This window comes from Physcomitrium patens, chromosome 12 (assembly GCF_059467195.1).
Source record: "Physcomitrium patens ecotype Gransden chromosome 12, ASM5946719v1, whole genome shotgun sequence".
In the NCBI taxonomy this organism is placed as follows: domain Eukaryota; kingdom Viridiplantae; phylum Streptophyta; class Bryopsida; order Funariales; family Funariaceae; genus Physcomitrium; species Physcomitrium patens.
This window is the reverse complement of record NC_143421.1, coordinates 3,194,450-3,215,175: the sequence shown is the minus strand read 5'-3', so window position 1 is coordinate 3,215,175 and position 20,726 is coordinate 3,194,450. Positions and strand designations below refer to the sequence as shown.

Here is a 20,726-nt window from a genome sequence, read left to right as displayed (position 1 = left end):
AAGGTCAGATCCACCAACGTTGCCTGATAAGAATTTTAAGCCCTAGACACAATTTACAACTTGGGTCCCTCATTACTACCTTGAAGACGGTGGGAGCACGCACGTGCGCAAGATTGAGGATTGCTTTTTCTTCCATACTCAACTGCGTGGCAATAAAGATAGATATATAATTCTCTTACATTAAATCATCATCACAACGAACTCTTACTCTTGGACTTCAAAAAGCTTCTCTGATTTGACAAGGTTCCACTCATGCACTTGTGTGAATGACGACGTGCTTGGCTGGTGCGCCGATCAATTGACGTCATCGATACACGAAGTCTCACCTACAACGAAATGCGGGATGCAAGTTCATCAAGTTCAGCCAGGGCGCAAATCACTTTGTTTCGATCAAATGACTGGTCTCTTAACGTAATCGTTTTACACTCGAGGTTTGCAATTGAAAGCAATATAAGTGTCGCGATCCATCAGACGTTTCAAGTTTCAAGAGGGTACGATACCAATGTGGACAGGCTGGGGCTGATGTAAAAGTTACAACAGTGCACAGAAAGCGTGGCAAATCAAGCTCGACATGCCACAATCATAGAAAATTAGGTCCAGTAGGAAAATTGTGGAGACCAGCACAATGTGGTACAGTCAACTGGGGCCCTACAGGTTTCCTCTCACAAGGAGACCTAGTTTGACCCTGCCGGATGACTTTATTCTTGGACTTCATGTTATAAATCATATTCAAGTCTTTCCAAAAACATATGGTCTTACCACTAAGCAAAGTGATGAGTTGCCATCTAGATATTGGCCGTTGACTGGACGGTTCAAAGAACACAACACTTGTATTGCTTACACTTGCAAATTACATCGATCATCTTGCGCACAGTGATCCAAAACTAATCCAACAACACGAGAAGCTTCCAATCATACACCACTGCCACTGGACTGCTCCTGCTATCGAATACAAATTTCCTATCAATTGAAGCCCTCAAATTACAGAAGCTCAATGCAACCTTTCAGGGAGTATTTTCCGAATTTCCAAAATGTTCACATCCCTGGGCAACTTTCAAATACTCCGTTAGCGTAGACGACGTTAGCAAAGACCAAATAAGTCGCTTGATTCATCCCGACGGCTCTAAGTACTGTCACAAGTTCAAATCTAGGCCCAGATGATGAGCTCATCTGTGAAGTTCCTAGAACCGGGAATGATAACGCCTGATTTCGTAAAAATCGGAAACGGAATGCAAAACTAAGTGAGTTTGAAAAATGTTCACACACTGGATGATCAAAACTCTCTGTAAGACAAGTTGCCACAAATTGTCTTGTGAAAACTTCCGTGTCCAAAAAACCTCCATATCTGGATTGTCTTGTGTTGAAGTCTCTACCGCTTCTGCAACATGCGGGATCTGATGTTTTCTGGATCACTGTCTTCTCACACCAAGCTAATGGTATTCCTTTTGGTATTAGCAGCACCGTGCCGTTCGTAATTTCCACTCTGCTCCGCATCCATGCTGCAAGTAACCCCGACACCACCGCCATCCAAAAAGATACAAACATCAAAAACATGTAAAACTATTTTCCTCTATACACCTAACGTTGACTCTTCTTACAACCTACATGACAGAGCCCTCTGCAATCCATTGTTGCAGAACTGTACCGATGAGAAGTGCAGGTTCTACGCAGTGTCGCCTCAAGAGCGTCACCGCTGTACACTGAATTGGAAGGACAAGGAAAGCCTGCAACAATGGAAACTCAACACTCACACGAAGGCTCCCGAGTGCATACATACAAATGCTACACATATTCCCACCGCATTGACTCAAAAAATCTCTTATAAAAAAAAAATCCGCACAACACATACCACTAGATGCAGTTGCTATGCTTACCAGATATAGACATAAGACTATCATCCCGAAACTGTCTTTTGAACGGCAACCCATACTTGCTTCTGTATCAAGGCAACAAAGCCATCCACTAAGCCACTCTACAATAACGTATTCAACAAACCCAAGATCTTTTACTTGCAAAATGCCTGCAATCAACTCTTTCACTTCTCTGCCCTTTAACCAGAGCTCTATCATTCCACCGCAGCGTTTCCAAGAGAGAAACGAATGTAACCACCTTCACAATGAAACCACAATCTACCTCACAGTATCGAAACCATCAAATCATGCTTCAACTTAGAGCATACATTCTACAATACCACTGAAAGTGCTGGCTTTGTATGAATGCAGACTACACAATACCAGCGGAAGGTCATGTGTCTTGTTCCACACCACAAGCTCCCCATCATTATGCTGACACCGCCAAACACCTCTCCAATCCCTCATATTTCTACGCTGACTTGCAGTTATGTCAGTCCATGCGAAATCAATAGAAATGGACTTCTAGCGCACCTCGTTGCTTCCCGATGCTGGAGAACCTCGACCTCTTTTCACCAATTTGCTTGCCGCTTCCGTCCCCACAACCCCGCCGTCTCCTTCTTTAGCTCCTTGTTGCCCAGTCCTTTCACGTCTGCCTCCTTGCCTGTGACTTCCACCTGGCTTGCAAACAACAGTCCAGCACTCCGGGAGTTAAATCATCAAATCTGCATGTCACACCGAACGGTAACAATACCGACATCGACGCTCAACGACTTAAATTCTTCATCTGATACGTGCTTGGCACGCTTACAGCTCCACAAACTCCAGCCCAAACCACGCAAACCCAATCATCACACCGATGACCGTCTACCAAACCAGCTGCAGTTTGCCATCTCCAACCCTCCCACGTAGACGACCACTACCACTACCTTCCAAATTTCCCTTCAAGAATTGCGTGCAAGGCGATACCGTACCAGATTCACTCCAAAAGGAACCGCCCTGCCTCCTTCTGTCCTCCGTCACCAATGACTGCTGCCCTTCTTGGCTCTGCACAAAAGGTTCTCCGTTATCCCGACCCTGCTTCCCATACTGGCTAGTGACATCATCGCTTGCGCCAACACTCTTTGCATCCGTCCGACTTCCGTCGTGTGCAGCCTGAGATCCTACGGCTGCAACAGTTCGCCCACCGCGTGGAATGCGACCACCTGTCTCCACATAACGCAATTTGCTGAATGTACCATTGCCGCCGCCACCTATATCGTCAAATCAAATGTTACACGAAGCCATAGGAGCTACCCAACATTCCAAAATCTAGCTTCCCCTCACCAAACTCAAATAATTGGACAAAACAACCTTCCACAAATAGTCTGTAGAATCCAACAAGGATATGCATCCACACAGCCATAAAACCTAACAGGCATTATCCATTAGCAGTCCACTCTCTACACCGGTGCAAAACCGGAAATCGCTGCTGCATCATCCCTCACCTGACGTTTGAGGGGGCTCTGAACTCCGCACCTCGGAACCTGATCTCCCATTGTGTCTTCCACTTGATCGCTCCGCCCTATCGTTCTTGGAACCCACATCCGTCCCAGACGAAGCAGTCGACGATGTGCCTTCCGTTGATGCAGTACCTGCTGCTGAAGCCGGGCTATTTGCAAATGCTGTTCCATCAGCCTTTCCCGTCACACCTTCGCGACGACGAGGGGTCCACACGGGCCTGTCAGGCCTATCCTTGTTTCTAAGGCGTCTCGCGTCCTGCTTGTCTAACAACGATGGGCTCGACGCAGCTCCATCATTTGCAACTTGCTTCACGGACCTTTCTTCACCGTTGCCTGCTTGACCTTCCGCTTCCACAGAGGACACCAAAGAAATAGCCTGGTCTTTACCAGCCAATCGTATCGCCTGAGGACGTGGAGGTCGTTTACCCACTTTTTCCACCTGCGTGCCGCTTGCCTGGGGTTGTGCATGAGAATCCGAACCTAAACCTGGTGCCGAACTACCCTGTGCTGGTGTACCACGTAGAGAGGTCCTCCCTCCGTACTCTTGCCTATGGATCTGCTTCCCAGAAGAAATGGAATCTCCAAGAGATGTTGCACGGTGAGCAACCGCAGACTGCATCTGTTGCACACCTCCTGCTGCTACCTTCGCAGGTCCAGATGACCTATGCCGCTGATTGTTTGTCGTACCAACACCAACGGAGTTCGCTACAGAAACCGCTTGCTCGGGATCCTGATCACACAACACAAGCCTTTCAGGAATTTGTGAACCTGAATATAGTGTGATTTCTGAAACTCGCCGCGTTCATTTTTACCCAGACACACTCCGATTCCCAATAAGATCATGCGCCATACAACAACAGTAAACCTTTAAGTGCTGCGTGCACTCAGAAACCCACGTAATGGATGTGGGACTTTGGTCATATGTGGACGGCACAACTATCGGATGCACGAATCAAATTTTGATGTTCCATCTACACTTACAACTGCCAATTCCTTGTCCTTGTCCTTGGCCACCAGCATTTGTTTGCGTTTGTACTCCCGCTTGTGCGGTTCCCGGACATCTCCAGCTGTTAGACCTTCACCTGATCCATTCACCGCAGAAACCTTCCCGGCTACAGATGTTCTTGATCCGGATTCCCCACCCGCTGAGATGTTTTGCAACGCTCGCCCCTCTGCAACCGCAAATCCATGCAGACTATTACAAACAAACTCCTACCTCGTACTGCTTAGAAACCACAAAAAGTATTTGTGGTCATCTGGATAAGTTTCAGCTATTCCTCCCGAGATCACAAACCAGCCACACAGTGCTCACCCCCAACACATTCAGGCGACCAGTGTATAACCACCATCCTCTAGCGTTCAACCATGTTCATAAGTCACTGGCTGTCCAAAAAAAACATGGCTTCTGACGATATTGCTCATTCCTTGTACACGTACCAGATGGTGCCTCGGACATGTCCTTGGTTAGGAGGATTGTCTTCTCCTTGCTGAACTCTCCTCGTTGACTACTTGAATTTGCTCGGACAGCAGCTGCAACGGCCTCGCGTACCGACTTCTTCTCTTTCCCTTCACCTGTTTCTTTTCTTTTCCGCTCAATCAGATGTTCCCTTTCTTTTCGCTGTAGCTCATCTCGAGAAGCAGAATTGTGATTGGCAGACTCTTTGGTGGTCGATGCACTATCACCCGTGTACTGCAAAAATAAACAATTCGTCGTTAACTGGACATACAACACCCGTCCGTCCCCATCTTATTGGCCTCACAAAAACAAAAGACCATCCACCTACAAGACATCGCAGAAAAAAGTCATCAAAAGAAGTGTGCGCGTCAAATAGCAGAGTGACCTCCAATACTCTAAGGAACAAATGCTACTTACCGAACTAGATCCAGACCGACCTTTCTCAGAGCCACGCTTCTGCGTTGCAAGTTTGAAAGCACTGACGGGTACACCTCCAGACCGAGCAGCCAGCTTTGCACTTGATGACATCCCTCTCTGTCCTCAACCCAAACAAAATGCGTCAGACTCAAGACAAATATGCGTGCCTCTAGCCGCTTGCCAGCTTGACCTCACATTACTAACCTCAAAGGAATAATGGCCATTTAATATCAAAATTGCAGTTCTCGAATTAATGTACAAACACTATACAATGCGTTCGAGACGCATTACCACACGCGTCCAGTTGACCCCTCTGATCTCGTCTGGCCGTGTCCAACGCTTTCACAAAAGACTGCCATACTACCTGAGGTGTTGATTTCGCAGCCCTTCGGGATCGCACATACTCCATCAAAGGTGTCACCACCACGGCATCTTTACTCGTCCCAGACGCTTCAAAAGTACGAAAAATAAAGCGATTCAGTACCAACGTACCAAAATCAGCCAAAGACTCTCTAAATTGTTCCTGCCAACACCAGGTTTGTCCTCCTCCGAAGTTTAGGCTAAGTTATGAATTAACTAGCGAAAAAGAAGGAAACCTCGAGAATGACCATTCCAAGACTCTCTAATCACACAATCCACATGATCACAGGTAACCTTGAGTGATCCAACAGACAACGAAAAAACCACGAAGAAAATTGTGATTAACTGCCCTACCCAAGTTAGAAGCCTTCTCCGCTTCTTTGCGCTCCAGCTGGACCTCAGCACTCGGCAAATACTCCGCTGGTTTGGCGAGCTGCTCGACAAATGCCAAATATTCTGGATCTACACAACCAGGAGAAAGCTCTATGAGCGCACTCCGACTTCCACTCCAGACCTTATAGAGTCAACCCAGATGCTCAAGCCTGCATGGTTCCGAGAGCACGGCAAAGGCAAACGGCTGTGTAACGATCAGTCCCGTCCACTTGGGGCTTGATTTTAAGAATAGCAAGTGGTACATCCATGTTAACAATCATGACTGTACCTGTTGATATTGTGCCTTCCCGGACATCCTTCTTCGATCGAGGTTTGGGAACTCGCTGGTAAGGAGCATACTCGACCAAAGCCTTGTACTGAGCCCCTGTTCATGAGTGAGCACAGTTCGTCAGCCACAATTCAGACCAATGGAAGCAAACTCCGGGCACCTTGCATAGCTCACACAGCACACACTCCTGTATTACCCCTTTTATCAATGCATCTCCAGCAATTCACAGTCACAAAAAATATTGGAAAATAACATCCGCTTCTCCCCCCTCCAACTTCAAATGTGCAAACCCGAAGAGATGATAAAACCCTGAATTTCACTGTTTCGAAACATCCACAATTGCACGCGTAAACATGAAATCAGGCCAGAGTGAGACTGTCACACCTCTTTCGTTCACAAATACATGTCCATTAAAATCCTCATAAAAATCAATCACATCCTCTGGCTTCTTAAAATTGATGTACGCACGCGAATAAACCTGACGCTTGTGGCTGCACGAAATACCGCCCACAACACACCACCTCAGTCAGCAACATTTGACCGAACAGTTCATTCCGACAAAATGTTTTCGACTTGAGGACAACCGTAAGAAAACCTGCGAAACCGCCAAAACTGTCTATCCAGCAACTTCTGACACAGAATCGCCAAGCATAAAACGTGCTTCGCCAATCACCACACCACGGATACAAGGAATTGGACGGGAAGCACGTCGAGCATTGGGACAGAGAGTCATCGGGGGCAGACAATAAGAGCACTGTCTCTGGCATACAAACAGACTCGACACTGGCAATCACTGCCTACCTCGTCAAAGACAGGCAAGACAAGCTACATGTCTCACAAGATCAACAATCAGGCAAACCTAATGGAAGAGCCGTAGAGGTGATGAGTACTAAGCTGCACAATCACGAGGCCGCGAAGCTTTCCCTGCAATTAGAGCTATGGGCGACACAGAAACAGACAGCGCAGGACCACCTAATCGAAGGTATGCTAGGACTGCCTACTTCATTGAAATCCTTCCCACAAATTCGTCACGTATATAGAAAGCTAGAAACTGTTCTTTACCGTGGTTAAAATTACCGAATCCACATCTTCGTGGACTCGAAAAATTATCTACAGAATCCACTTGATCAAGAAGGTCACAGAAAACGATGATCTACACTTGCTCTATTCTCTGCTCGAATTCTACGAGAGCAGAATTCAATGCAGGGAGAATATTTAATGCCAAACACCGCTACGAGCACACCCATGACACAAGATTCACAGCGCACCATAACAATTGACCCAATGTCGACCCTTACCTGCTCTTGCCTGGATGATACGACCACCAAGTATACGTCCCCGCATACTTCACCGCAATCTGGTCCTGGAACACAGCCCACGCCAGGCTCGGCGGCAGATGGCGCACCGACACTTTGGTGCGCGCCTGCTGCTCCTTCATGACCGTCTCCAAGCTGCGACGCCGCGCGTTGCTGACCCCTTGCTGCTGCCACTCATGTTGTGCCATCCGCACCATGTTGCAACTTCCTCCATGAAGGTTTCCCAAACCCTAAAAGCTCTTTCCCTTCGCAATCACTCAATCCTTCGAACTCTTTTCCCTCCTTTTCCCCGCTTTCTCTCCCGCTCGACCTGCTTCCGCAATCCCCCTCTCCCCGCCCTCCCTTCCCCCACCCACCCACTCTTCTATCGCGCCATACTCACCATGATCCTGCTTGGTTGATGCCCAACCCTCCTCCTCTCTTCTCTTTCCCCTAATTCTTCCACAGCAATGCTATCCCACCACCAACCATGCCCTCTCCGCCTACCGTCTATACTGTTTCCTCTCCGATTACCACGTATCCTGCAAACCCATGTACTCTTTTCATCTCCTTGAGCTGTGTGTTAAAAGGGTGAGGAAAACACTATTGTTCTTGGGTGTCTGGATGAAAGTGGCCATGACGCCTCCGTCAGCATTTTGCTTGCAAAAAGTTCTCCAATTCTGATCCCGCAGAATCCAGATCATCCTGAGCGTGGTCTATGAAGGAAAGTCCAGGCGCAAAATGGGGGGGGGGGGGTGGGAGATATTTGTCATAACTTCATCCGGCGGCAGTGCATCAGTGTTACGCCAATTCGATTGTAACCCAACTACGTTCATGCATGATGGAGGATGTCAGCATCGTCTTGTTCCTTTGCGTGTCGGGAATTTGTTCATGTGGAAGTCCCCCAGCATAGGATTAATCTGGTACCGGCCCACCAAACCTGGCCGCTATTTTTGAGTCGATGCTGGGGTGATTCATTCAGGGGCCGGTAAAAGGAATTCCTTCGAGCTCTTTCAGGCAGGATGAGTAGGTTTCGTCCTGCTTACAGAACCAGAGATGGAGCAGTGGGATGTTGTGAGATTGAAGCAATGTCGATGGCAGGAAACTGATTTTAGTTTAGACTGGATTCGCGTTTTGTGCACCTGATGGCGATCGAAGCAGAGGAGACTTCGATCCCGGTGGAGTGGGTAGATGCCGACGAGTGGGAGGTCATCGAGCAAGCTTTTGCGACAGCGACTTCGCATTCCGCGAGGTATGGTGCCGCTGCGTTGGTTTATCGTGCGGGGTTTTATGCGTGGGTTTGTTGTCCTGATCAAAACATCACACTGCTTGGATGTGTGGTATTGTGGATTTGTTTGGGTGCATCGCATGCTAACTTCTTCTCTCAGCGGTTGATGATTTGAAGAATCGATGTATGTTTGGCAGGGTGGATTCGAGAGCTTGCTGTACAGAAAACGAGCAACTGGCCAACCGTGTTACGGCGACTCTTGAGCATGAGCAGAATACTGTCCTCAAGGTGGCATGCATTGATACTGTGGTTTCTAAAACGGACGGCGAGGGTTTAGCGACCGAGGCTTCTGGGTCTTCGGGACTTTCAAATTTTCAATTGGACGCTTTAAACACAAATCTAGAAAGTGTGGATGTAAAGAATGAGACAGTAGTGGAAATATTGAACCAAGAGGTCTTGGATGGTCATACCAAGAGGCTCCGAAGGACGCTGCCCTCTTGGGCTCAGAAGAGTGTTAGAGAACCAAAAACACACGTTCAGGCATCACAATCAGAAGTAAAAATCAAAGAAAACCAGGTTGAAGAGAAATCAACAGTGGTTCAAACTAATATAAGCAAGCTGACGAATCCATGGTTGATAGGACGGCCTGGTTGTGGAGGTATTATTGCTTAAGAGTGAGTGCTGTGTCTGAGTTTAGACGATTGGATTTTCGCCCCAATTTTACCAACCCACTGCGTATGGTAGGCGTCTCAATGTGGAGTTCAACTGTATATATACTAGTTCGCCATTGTCTTGCTCTTGAACTGGTTTTAAACTTGATCTGCGATAAGACTTTCGGTTATCAAATTGATTATCATGTCACATTGTCAATATGTGTTTGCATAGTTGAAAACTAACATTTACATTGATATGTGTGTGCTTCTGCTAGATAAGCTTCATTCCAAGGCTCTTTACCTGCAATTCAAGGGCCGCCTTGTGTACAGCAAGACCCATTCTGAGGTTGATGCAGCTGTTCATGATATTTGGGAGATGATCAATTCAAAAAGGTCACTCGTGGAAGGGAATGTTGCAGTTGGTTTTGACGTGGAGTGGAAGACTTCTTTCCGGAGAGGTATATTTTGGAAAAATCACTTTTCTGATTCTCTATGTCTACATAGCACTCAATTAGGTTGATCCCAGATTGCATACTGCAATTCTCCCTCGCTCTCGCTTTCTCGATTGAGAGGATTTTACGATGAAAATAAGTTTGTTATTTTCCACATTATCGATCATCAGTTTTGCGCTAGTTACACGTACCTCCGTTCTTGTCACACTTGTAGGTTCGTAGTTGGTTTTATGATCATTGAACGAAAAGGGAAAATGAGCCTTGAGTGTGTGGTCTCAGATGTAGGTTCTGGGAAAGTGGCGGTCATACAATTATGCTTGGATTACAGCAGATGTGATGTGATGCACATTATTTATTCCGGCATTCCATCATCCCTTTACGCAATTTTGGAAGATCCTACAATTTTAAAGGTGACTACCCATATCGTCAATCTTCCATTGTTATTATTCGCCGAGCTATTTACGGTCTAGCGATAATGCTGCTGAGCTGTATTAACATTTACTTGATAATCGATTTGTAGACAGGAGTAGGGATACACGGAGATGTATCAAAGCTGCAAAGAGATTATAAATTAAAAATCCAAGGAGTTGTGAACCTCTCTGAAATCGCAAACCAAAAGCTTGGAAGATGGCAATCTTGGAGTCTCTCCTCCCTTTCTCAAGCGCTTACATGTAAACAGGTCTGTATACTTATTGTGTGCTATACCTGAAGACCTTTGTTGGGAGAGTTGAGTAGAAAAGCTGTGGTACATACAAAGTGGCTGTTGTTTTGTGAAAGCCTTCTGAAGATATTAAGTTCACAGTTCTTGACACTCGCATGCAATTCTTTCTTGGCTGTGACAAAAAATTTCTTTCAAAATATTTTCTGTTTCTGCCAGCTCAAGTCCAGAATGTCGTGTGGGTTGTAAGTCCTCATCTTTACGTCTGTGTGCTGTGTTTGTGGTCTGAATTTCGGTACTAAGCATGATCACCTCCGAAACTTACGGTTTAATAACTCGTAAAAGTTTTGTATTTTGTCGCGGTTCTAGGGTCCTGCTTACTTTCTAATAATCGTGTGTACGTCGCTCTTGTCAGCAGCTGACTAAAAGATGAATTGAAATGGAACATTAATTTCTGAAATCAGTGATTGAATAGGTAGAGAAAGTGCCCAATATTCGTTGTGGAGATTGGGAAGCCTGTCCACTTTCGCCACCACAACTCCAGTATGCAGCCACAGATGCATTCGCGTCCTTATATTTATATCAGGTAAAAATTGGGTATCATTTGGGTAGTATTCAGGAAGAAGCCACTAGTCTTTCAGAGATCAGCACGCTTTGTATTTGTGGTCTGAGTTTGTGCAGTTCTTTTTCCAGTTACTTTTCATCTCTTTCAGTAGAAAATCGAGTTGGACTCAAAACTTATTTACCGAATCGTGTAACTTGCTAGCATTCTGTATTCAGTTGAATCTAGATGTATGCAAGGTATTTCTACTGTGCATGCATCTTCTCCCATAATTACAGTAGAGTGCATTTGGATGCAGATATTGGAGTCATTTCCCAGTCGTATTTGTTAGAAAAAACAAACTAATAGTGACTCGCCCGTGATCCAACATCTCATGAACTTGGTACGAGATTACGAATTTGAAGGTATACTTAGCAGATGACCAAGTTCATCACCGACAGAAGGTCTGTGCAGCACAAAGGAATTGCCAGGTATCCTAGACCATGAGAGAATGGGAATGGGCTTTGCAAGCAATCTAGACTTGTACGGTGCAAGTCTACCTCCTTATTTGAATGTAGTCTTACTACACCAGATTGCATTGTGGGGTACCTCTTAGTTTGTGCATAACCGACTCACATGGACCATGTTTGAGAATGTCTGGTGTTTGTGTATATTACCACAGTTTCGCTTCAACCAATACTAAGAAATCAACGTAACAATGTAGATGCTCGGATTTTCAAATTCTTATTTAGCTGTGGTTTGTGTGGTTTGAAGGCTTCCAGAACAGACTCATCAGCATGCAGACGAAGGGATTGCTGCATTTTAGTTGGGTTTCAGTATAGTAGTGTGTCGATATTTTTTAGGTTTCATCAATGTGGGAATGATGTCAAGTGTAAATAACAATGGCATGAGCTCGTTGCAATCTGAACATGAAATTCCAAGTACAAAATTTTAAAACCACATTATTGCTGGAAGAAACTGTACAGAGGAAATATGGTAGTGTGATGGAAACAAGAATGTGGATTCACCACGTCCTCATGTGGAATTAAAATGTTACTCTTCGTTTTTTTCTTTTTCTTTTTTTTGCATCATTTAAGTTTACAGTTTAATGGTATGGGTGTACTTTGTGTATGCATACTAAGAATTTTTTTATTTTGACAGGGGTTCAATTTATCTGGAGACACTTGTTTTATTATGCCAAACAAAACGATATTGAATTTCATATACCTGGAAGAAGTCAATTTTATAGTATGATGTATGTATGTAGTGGTGATAAAAATTGGTTGTTTGTTGTAAAGAAACTTATACAAGAATTGATTTAATTAAGGTACATTTTCAAATAAAAGAAACCAAAACAGAATAAAATTAGTCAAAGGTTTTCAATATGGAATGTATTCTCTATGCTGTGTATACCATTGGTATTCTCTTAATCCTAATTTAAAACTAGATTAGGATAACAATTGATCCACATTCTCGGATTTGAACTTAGTTTTGGAATCTTAATAGTGGATCTCACAAGAACAATAAGATGAATGAAATATTTTGAGTCTGAAGTGGTTTGGACACAAGTGGTGTGTACAGAATAGTCATATTTTTTACCACTTCCATTTGTTTTTTTTTAAATAATAAAAAAATAAAAATAAATAGATGGTATCAATTTTAATTTTTTTTGTAAGTTACAAGTTTGTAAAATAAAACTCTTAATTATATACATTCAACCATTACTTTTTTATCTTTTTTTTAATAGGATATAATAAATCTAGTGCATGAAGAGCATTTGGACTTTAAGGATGAAGGTGTTAAGAATTGTTTATAACACAGACTTATACCTCATAACTCCTAACTTTTATTTAATGAAATTGATTTTGGAAATTTCATGTCAAGAAATACTGTGTTATGTTTGTAACTGATAACCAGATAGCTTAAATTGTAACATAAATAAAAGGAAGAAAATGGAAAAGAATATATATATATATATATATATATATATACATACATACATACACAAACACATTATAAGTATTCAATACTTTTTAATTTAACTCATAACTCAAGAAATAAAAATTATACAATTCAAATTATAACTTGAACTCCAACCTTATTTTAAAATTATAGAACTGAGGAATTCTCTCATCAAGCTTTCTTTTGTATAATTTCTGATAGTCTATTAATGTATTGTTTATAAATAATATATTTTTTACAATAGTGAAGATGACAACTTTCTCTTCATCTCTATTTTGAAAGTGCAAAAAAAATTATGCAATAAAACAACAATAATGAAACTGTTCTGCATTTCATAAAGAAATCAATAACTTGAGTGGGTCACAAGAACTTTGAATATTGGAGTTTTTTTCTAAAACAATTCAACAAAATACAATTTAATAATGATAATTCAAGAGATTCAATCTTTTTTGCAGAAATAGTTGAAATGGATATCAAACCCAATGTGATTAGGTATTTTTGTTCAAAATTAAATTAGGTCATTTATTAAATGCATCAAAATGGCAGCAATTAGTAAATGGGACGAAGCGTATGATGCGGATTATGTGGATAAAATGATGGGGAAAGTTTTAGTTAAAGCATGTGCGGCTGTGACCATCAATAAACCCAATGACCCAATTGAATACCTAAGCTTGTGGCTTCACAAATATTGCGACAATGCAATTACAATAAAAGATTATGAGAATGAAAAGATGCTTCAAATGCAAAAGGAAGCAAATGAGAAAGAAGCCCAAATGAAAAAATTTATGATTGAACAAGAATTGAAACAACAACAAAACTCAACTTTGAATCACATGAGTTCCATCACAAATGATCCATATCGACTATGGGAAACTTGTTTGAGATCTATAACAACATACACCGGTACTTGTTTGTTCATTTCTAGATTATCATTTTTTAATTGTATACTTTATTATTACATGATTATGACAATAAATCTTATTCTATTGTAAATGAAAAAAATTAATGAAAATAGTATTTTAACTCACTCATATCCAGATATATATATATATATATATATATATTTATATATATTCATGATATAAATTCTCCAAAATAAATTGAAATTGGTAATGTGTATATATATATATATATATATATTTGTGTGTGTGTGTGTGTATTTTTCAATTCTGTTGATGTATGAAGTTTTCATGTATGAAATTAATTTTTTTATCTTGTTGTTACATTTTTAATGAAGGGTGCCAAGCAGCCTATATAGCTGTGGTTGTAAGAAAGATTTTTGAACCAAAACCAATAAAAAAGAAAAAAACTGAGAACCAAGAAAATGAAGAAGGTTAATTAAAAGTGATTTTTACATCAAAAATAGTTACATCCAATAGAAGTAGCATATTTAAATTTTGAAGAAATAAATACTTCATAAAAAATGATTATATATTCTCTCTCTCTCTCTCTCTATATATATATATATATATATATATATATATTAACACACAACATATTCATATACACAACATCCATAAATTTTGGGTTTTGTGAATATGATGTGTTTAGAGGATGAAGAAGAAGAGGAGGAAGAAGATGAAGATGAAGACGGAGGTTCGGATGCTACAAGTATAGATGAAGAACCTCCGGAAATAGACGAAGAAAAAAATGACGACAAAGGAAACAAAGATGGCAATGAATCCAAAGAAGAAGTTGATGAGGAAGATGATGATGTAGAAGGAGATGGTGAAGAAAAAATAGAAAATGAGCCACCCCCACTTAAACCATTTAGAGCTCCAAAACCATTTAATTACAAATCTAGAAGGCTTTTATATGTTGCGGCTACATCACCCGCTCATATTCATATGTTGAATCGACAAATGGTTATTAAACAAGTAAAAACAATTTCATTCTTTAAATATTCTAGTAATGATAATGATAATAGTAATAATCATATGATTTTTTATTTCTATTTATATTTTTGGTCATTGGTGTTGATTAGATGAGTGTGATTTAGGTTTAGAAAATATCATAAAATTTAATGTGTTGATCTAGGGACCTGTCACATTCTCTTTGCTTTTGGATGGACTGCAATCTCTACATATTCCTAATGTTTTGTATAAAGAAGGTGATTTTTTAACAAAATAAAGATATGATAATAATCCAATTTTTTACTTTAAAATAATTTATTTATAAAAAAAATTAACATGGAGGTTATGGACAATATACATTTTTCATCAAAAACAAATTGAATAAAAATGCTGTATAGATGATCATTATTCTTAAAGAGTTGTCTTTGGTTGAATGAGAATGGACACGGTAGATTCACCATAAAATAGCATGAGATGAAATGTTAAATCACTATTAATTTAAGAGAGAAAAAAACTAATAATAAAAAATCGGTTTTAAGAAACAGAAAACTAGTTTGAAATTGAATGTGTTTCCTGTGTGACCAACGATATGCATGTTTAAATATGTAAAATTACTAAGTGATGTTAAATATTGGTGTAAAATTATTTTATAAATTGTGTTAATTTTCCAATACCATGAATTTTGAATTAAAATAGGTATTCATTATTTTGGAGGATGTCCACGTGTTGGAGCTTATTTTGTTGCACCCATATCCATTGAATACATAGCTAAGAAATATTTATCTGAAGAATTTAAAAATAAGCCACTGGAGATGTTTGATACTGTAAAACAGTAACACACAATCATATTTTTCTAGTATTTTATTTTAAATATCATTGGATATATATATATATATATATATATATGAAAAAATCAAGGTAAAATAAATTTAGATATAAAGTTTAAAATAATAAAACCATTTCATCATAAACATGATCCTTCCTTCTTTTGTTTATTCATCTATCCTATTATTTAGAAAACTAAATCATTCATGTTCTTTTTGTAGGAAAAAAGTAATTGCTCTTTTGTGTTGTGATACTTTAAAATCGGATAGAACGGGAACTGGAAGGCCATTTAAACCAATTGAATTAGACTTCTTTCAAGCATGTGCTTCTACTATGAGCAAAATTTTGGACCAAAACAACAAAGAAATTTTGAAACATCACAACACGCCAAGCGTAATTAAAAAGTTCAAAGATCAATTGAAAGAAATCAAATTAGCAAGAGTTGAACAGATGAAAAAAGAGAAAGTTGACGCTCTCAAGCGTAAAAAAGTAAAAGAAAAAGCTAATAAATTAAAACAATTCAATGAATTGCACAAAGCATGGGAAGAGCATCAAGCCGTAAAAGCTCGAATAAAAGAAAAATTAAAAAGACAAAGAGAAAGAATGAAAAAGATGTTAAAAAAAGATGGTGAAGAATTACAAGTATGTAATTGTTATAAAATTAATCAATATTTTTGTGATATTATTATATTTATATGAATTTATTATTTTAAATACTATACTAATACTACATAGAAGAGATTGATTAATTCCATATTAATTTAATAGAAAGAAGAACTAGATTCCAAACAAAAAGAAGAATTGGAGGATAGTGATGAGGATGATGATCTTGAACCCATTTTGGAAGACGAATTGGAAGAAGAAGAGTCACCTCCCATTGAAGATGAAGATGAAGAAAAACCTAATTCTAGTTTAGAAGAAAACAAAGAAATTAATGATGAAAATGAATTTGTTGAAGAAGAATTAGAACCAAATCCAATGGTAGAAATCAAAGAAGAAGAAGAAAATGAAGAAATAAGTGAAGAAGAAGAAAATGAAGATGATATACTTTTAGAAGATGAAGAAGAAGAAGAAAAAGAAGAGCCAAACGTTGAAGATGATCCAAATGTTGATGGTGAAGAAGGGATTGAAAAGCCAAATGAGTCCGAAGCTATGATAAAGTTGAAAGATAAAAAGAAAACCCATGAAAAAAAAGAGAAAGAAATCAAACAAATTGTTAAAGGAATGGCAAAGAGTGTAAAAGAATTTGAAAGGAGGAGAAAAAAAGCATTGGGTGCTCTTCAAAAACTAACACCAAAGATTGAAAAATATGAAAGGGCATTATTCATGGCAAATGGAGTTGTGGAATACTTGCGCAAACATATGCACAATGCACATAATCTTATTGTAGAAAACAAAGTAAATAAATTTATTATTATGTTGTTAATAAACAATGAAAAAAAATTAATAACTTTTTCACGGTCGCAAAGAAAAGAAATCAATAGTTTTGAAATTGAGAGAAATGTGGTGTACTTTTTAGTTTCTTAATTTATGATTGTATCTATATATATATATATATATATAAACACATTTTTATAAGATTTTAAAAGTTATTAAAATGTACATGGATATGTATGTAACCAATTAAAGAAACATGTATGTAGTATTAAGTTGTCCGAGTAAAACCATGTTTCAGATTTCTCAACTTGAACAAATGCAACGTTGGCCATATCCAAATAGGCATATTCAAAGAATTTTGAAAGTAATTGCACTTGGATTTTTTTTATAAGTATTATAAAAAAATTAAAATGTTTTTTTCATGATTATTTTAATTTTTACATTGTTTAACAATCTTATGATTTATGTTTCATCTAAAAAAAATTGCAACTATGTAGAAATAATAGTTTATGTCTATTGATTTCTTGTCTCAAGTTAAAATGTTTATTCAAACTAAGTACATGTGTGTGTTTATATATATATATATATATATATATATATATCTAATTATTATTTTTTATTATTTTTTTATTAATTTTTAGGCATTATTACATCTTCTTGGACACAAAAAATTGGTAATAGATGATTGGGCAACTGCTCGTAAACTTTTCAATTCAAATTTATTGGATAAGGTCAGTGTGTGCTAAAATACATGAGTACTTGTTATTGCAACAATTTCATATGTTTATTCTATCTTTTATAAATAAATAAATTTATTTTCATACATTACTTCATAGCTTTTGAGTAACAATTAATGTAACAAGTTTTTAGGTTTTGAAAGATTATGATCCATTAAAAGCTATTGATCAAGACCGGTGGGATAATGTTGATTCTTATTTGATTGTGAGTAAAGTTGCATACAATTTCTACACAAATGGTTTCATTTTAATATACATAACATAAAAATAAATATAAATTACGTACTATTTCAAAAGCTTTGAAAAATAACAGAAAAGAATTATATATATATATATATATATATATATATATATATATTTCTAAAAAATATTAATATTTGCAGGGTCTAAATGAGAAAAAGTTATCAGAACTAGCATGTATAGGCTATGTAAGTTGTTTTCAAATTCTCTCTACATATTAACCTTTTCTTCCAAAAAAATTGCATGTATCATAACTTTACAAAGTTGCGGAAATACACTTTGATTTTAGGGTTCTAATTAATTGTAAATAGATGTAAGATTTTGATATTAAGTTTTGTGCTGTTAAAATGACTTAAATGTAATTTTTCTCACTAAAGTAATTAACTCAAATATTGTACTTTAAAAAAAATGGAACATACTTGAAGATGCTCAAATTATATATATATATATATATATATATATATAGTGATGTCATTTTATGTATTTTTTAATGGTTATTAAGCTTGTGAATCGAGAATTCAAAACCATCTACATTGAATGCAGTTGCTTCAACAATGGATTTTAGCATGCAAGAAAACCACTGCAGCCGGAATAAATTATCATAAAATCAAATCCAAGTTTGATGAATTATCAAAAGTATCACCAATTGAAACATTGCTCTATTGTACCATATTTATTTATTTTGTTTACTTCAAATCATACATTTTCACTACCTAAATTTTAAATTTCATTAAAAGATTAAAACAAATCAACCCAACTCAAGAATTGTTTTTTCTAAAAGTTATGTTTAAATACCAACATTTTCATGTCTATCTACAGGAATATGCAACATTAGAAATGGAAAAAATGGTATGTGATTTAGAGACTCAAATGTTGAATAAAAAATTGAAAAAAATTGTTGATGAGGAAGATATGAGGGTTGAAAAGGAGATAAATGAAATCGAAACAATGGAAAGGCACCTAGCTAAACTCGCTGCCGAGGAAAAGCTTAAAAAAGAAAAGGAAGATCAAATGTATGCAGAATATGCAGCTAATCAAAGTGCTAATGAAGGTAATGAAGTTGAAGCAGAGGAGGATTAGTTTGATATATCAATCAAATTTTTAATTAGCTAGAATTTTAAGGGAATAGTCATTGTAATTAATATGTGCTTTAGTTTATTCATATATATATATATATATATATATATATATATATATTTTGTCCATTCTTGTGACAATAGAGTCATTTTCGTATTCTTTATTGGGAATTTTATGAGTGTACTCCAAATTTTAAGGGGGAGAATTACATGGAATTTGTACCATATATTGAATAAACTATATATACGTTTCTTTTTTTTAGTGTAAATGTAGTAAATATATACTGGAAGTTATTTAGAGGGTTGATGTACATTTGGTTTTAAAAAATGTATTAAAACATATATTTTATACTTTAAAAATTAATCTTTTTTAATTCGTTAGTTTAAAACATTAATTGTAAAAAGATTTTTATAGAATGAGTTTTTTATACTATGAAATTAAGAATGAAATTAATCATTGATAATAAGAAGAATCAGAAAGAATCTTGTGACATGTGAAAACATTCACCATGTTCACAAATACTGTTTTTTTGTTCAAATTCACCTCAAAAAAAATAAAAATAACAATGTACATACTGTGATCAATTAATTCTTGTTAAAATCTCAAATTAGAACGATCTTCAGTCATGTATCTAATTCAAACTACATCTTCTATTAGCATTCTAAAGTTAATTAAAATATTCTAAAAACATCATACCTAGTTTGTTTACTTATGTTTACAATTTATGATGTTAATCTTCAAATATATATATATATATATATATATATATATCTTTTTAAATCATTCAACTTTAAAATATGCATGTTTAACACTAAATAATCATACACATGGTTTCAAATCATAAATTAGAACTTTGGTTTTCTGAACTTGGGAATATTGATTCTAAATAATAAAATTTAACTGATTATGTTCGAATTAGGACATTTTTTTAGAAATAGAGTAAGAAAAAAATACCAGTTTTATACTTAAGATTATGCCACTTCTACTTCATAAATAGTCTTGTCTAAATGGGAGCATACTTGCATAATAAAGAATCGTCTAATTTGCTAATTATTTTTGCAACTACAACCAAATGTTAGTTTTCCCGGCTTTTTCTTTTTCTTCAACATGTATTTTTATTCTTTATTATTTTAATTGCACCCATTTATTTCTTTTATTTCTTCAATGCCTTAACTCAAAATCTTACTCATTCTACAATGTATGTATTCAAATAATAACTAATTTATGAAAAATATGCATGAAATGATGGCTTGTCTTTTATCACATCAACCACTTCAATGTTGGTATTATGTATTTCAATTGATTCAATTTTGACACTATTGTGAGTACTTTAATAGTATGTAACTCATAAATCAAACTTTCATTGTTATCCGTGGAATAATTCATAAGTTTGGTGCACACAAGTAATATTTTCAAATTAATATTCTTGTGTAAGTCTGTATATATATATATATATATATATATATATACACATATACATATGAATAATTGCAATAGCATATAATGCTCAAGTTCTATGTTATAAGTTTGTAATACAACTCCTTTCAGTGTTATAATATATTCCACTGCTCTGTATTTTTGT

General features: G+C 37.5%; 3 protein-coding genes and 1 long non-coding RNA gene across 8 annotated transcripts; 3 read left to right on the top strand and 1 right to left on the bottom strand.

The window, feature by feature from the left end:
- Positions 1–811: 811 nt before the first annotated feature.
- LOC112289613 (uncharacterized) lies at positions 812–7,759 on the bottom strand. 2 transcript variants are annotated; one of them, XM_024534956.3, is made up of 13 exons: positions 7,545–7,759; positions 6,631–6,737; positions 6,247–6,342; positions 5,940–6,047; positions 5,590–5,675; positions 5,226–5,342; positions 4,790–5,042; positions 4,334–4,524; positions 3,338–4,082; positions 2,825–3,103; positions 2,385–2,527; positions 1,875–1,936; positions 812–1,499 (listed from the first exon to the last, which is right to left on the bottom strand). In XM_024534956.3, exons 1-12 carry the CDS (start codon positions 7,757–7,759, stop codon positions 1,895–1,897), a joined length of 2,382 nt encoding a protein of 793 aa, XP_024390724.1. In that variant the 3' UTR covers positions 812–1,499; positions 1,875–1,894. The 2 variants fall into 2 exon arrangements, with proteins under 2 accessions (XP_024390724.1, XP_024390723.1); XM_024534955.3 differs by lacking the exon at positions 1,875–1,936.
- Positions 6,735–8,192, top strand: LOC149987996 (uncharacterized). The gene is made up of 2 exons (XR_016505696.1): positions 6,735–7,228; positions 7,441–8,192. It is a non-coding gene; the product is annotated as an uncharacterized LOC149987996 (long non-coding RNA).
- A 197-nt stretch (positions 8,193–8,389) lies between these two features.
- On the top strand, positions 8,390–12,150 carry LOC112289614 (uncharacterized). Of its 3 annotated transcripts, none has more exons than XR_002971928.3 (8): positions 8,390–8,793; positions 8,967–9,427; positions 9,698–9,880; positions 10,154–10,284; positions 10,395–10,553; positions 11,008–11,118; positions 11,393–11,564; positions 11,848–12,150. XR_002971928.3 is itself a non-coding variant. In XM_024534957.3 (7 exons), exons 1-7 carry the CDS (start codon positions 8,687–8,689, stop codon positions 11,423–11,425), a joined length of 1,185 nt encoding a protein of 394 aa, XP_024390725.1. In that variant the 5' UTR covers positions 8,390–8,686; the 3' UTR covers positions 11,426–12,150. The 3 variants fall into 3 exon arrangements, 1 of the variants encoding a protein (XP_024390725.1); XR_016505695.1 differs by having other exon boundaries at positions 10,997–11,118; XM_024534957.3 differs by having other exon boundaries at positions 11,393–12,150.
- An 887-nt stretch (positions 12,151–13,037) lies between these two features.
- LOC112289612 (uncharacterized) lies at positions 13,038–19,507 on the top strand. 2 transcript variants are annotated; one of them, XM_024534954.3, is made up of 13 exons: positions 13,038–13,938; positions 14,273–14,368; positions 14,587–14,912; positions 15,073–15,145; positions 15,585–15,720; positions 15,935–16,355; positions 16,482–17,111; positions 17,389–17,454; positions 17,732–17,821; positions 17,961–18,032; positions 18,211–18,255; positions 18,611–18,703; positions 18,887–19,507. In XM_024534954.3, exons 1-13 carry the CDS (start codon positions 13,575–13,577, stop codon positions 19,145–19,147), a joined length of 2,673 nt encoding a protein of 890 aa, XP_024390722.1. In that variant the 5' UTR covers positions 13,038–13,574; the 3' UTR covers positions 19,148–19,507. The 2 variants fall into 2 exon arrangements, 1 of the variants encoding a protein (XP_024390722.1); XR_012218667.2 differs by lacking the exon at positions 18,887–19,507 and having other exon boundaries at positions 13,042–13,938; positions 17,971–18,032; positions 18,611–18,685.
- The last annotated feature ends 1,219 nt before the right edge of the window (positions 19,508–20,726 follow it).

Bases quoted from the DNA above. Each gene is read 5' to 3' on its own strand.
- LOC112289613 (XM_024534955.3), bottom strand. From the start codon at position 7,759: ATGGTGCGGATGGCACAACATGAGTGGCAGCAGCAAGGGGTCAGCAAC. The intron at 4,083-4,333 runs GTAAGTGTAGAT...TTGTGTGATCAG, and splicing joins AGGACAAGGAATTGGCAGTT to GATCCCGAGCAAGCGGTTTC. The intron at 2,528-2,824 runs GTACGGTATCGC...TTTGCAAGCCAG, and splicing joins TTCCTTTTGGAGTGAATCTG to GTGGAAGTCACAGGCAAGGA.
- LOC112289614 (XM_024534957.3), top strand. From the start codon at position 8,687: ATGGCGATCGAAGCAGAGGAGACTTCGATCCCGGTGGAGTGGGTAGAT. The intron at 9,428-9,697 runs GTATTATTGCTT...TGCTTCTGCTAG, and splicing joins AGGACGGCCTGGTTGTGGAG to ATAAGCTTCATTCCAAGGCT. The intron at 9,881-10,153 runs GTATATTTTGGA...GTGTGGTCTCAG, and splicing joins GAAGACTTCTTTCCGGAGAG to ATGTAGGTTCTGGGAAAGTG.
- LOC112289612 (XM_024534954.3), top strand. From the start codon at position 13,575: ATGGCAGCAATTAGTAAATGGGACGAAGCGTATGATGCGGATTATGTG. The intron at 15,721-15,934 runs GTAACACACAAT...TTCTTTTTGTAG, and splicing joins ATGTTTGATACTGTAAAACA to GAAAAAAGTAATTGCTCTTT. The intron at 18,256-18,610 runs GTAAGTTGTTTT...CATTGAATGCAG, and splicing joins AACTAGCATGTATAGGCTAT to TTGCTTCAACAATGGATTTT.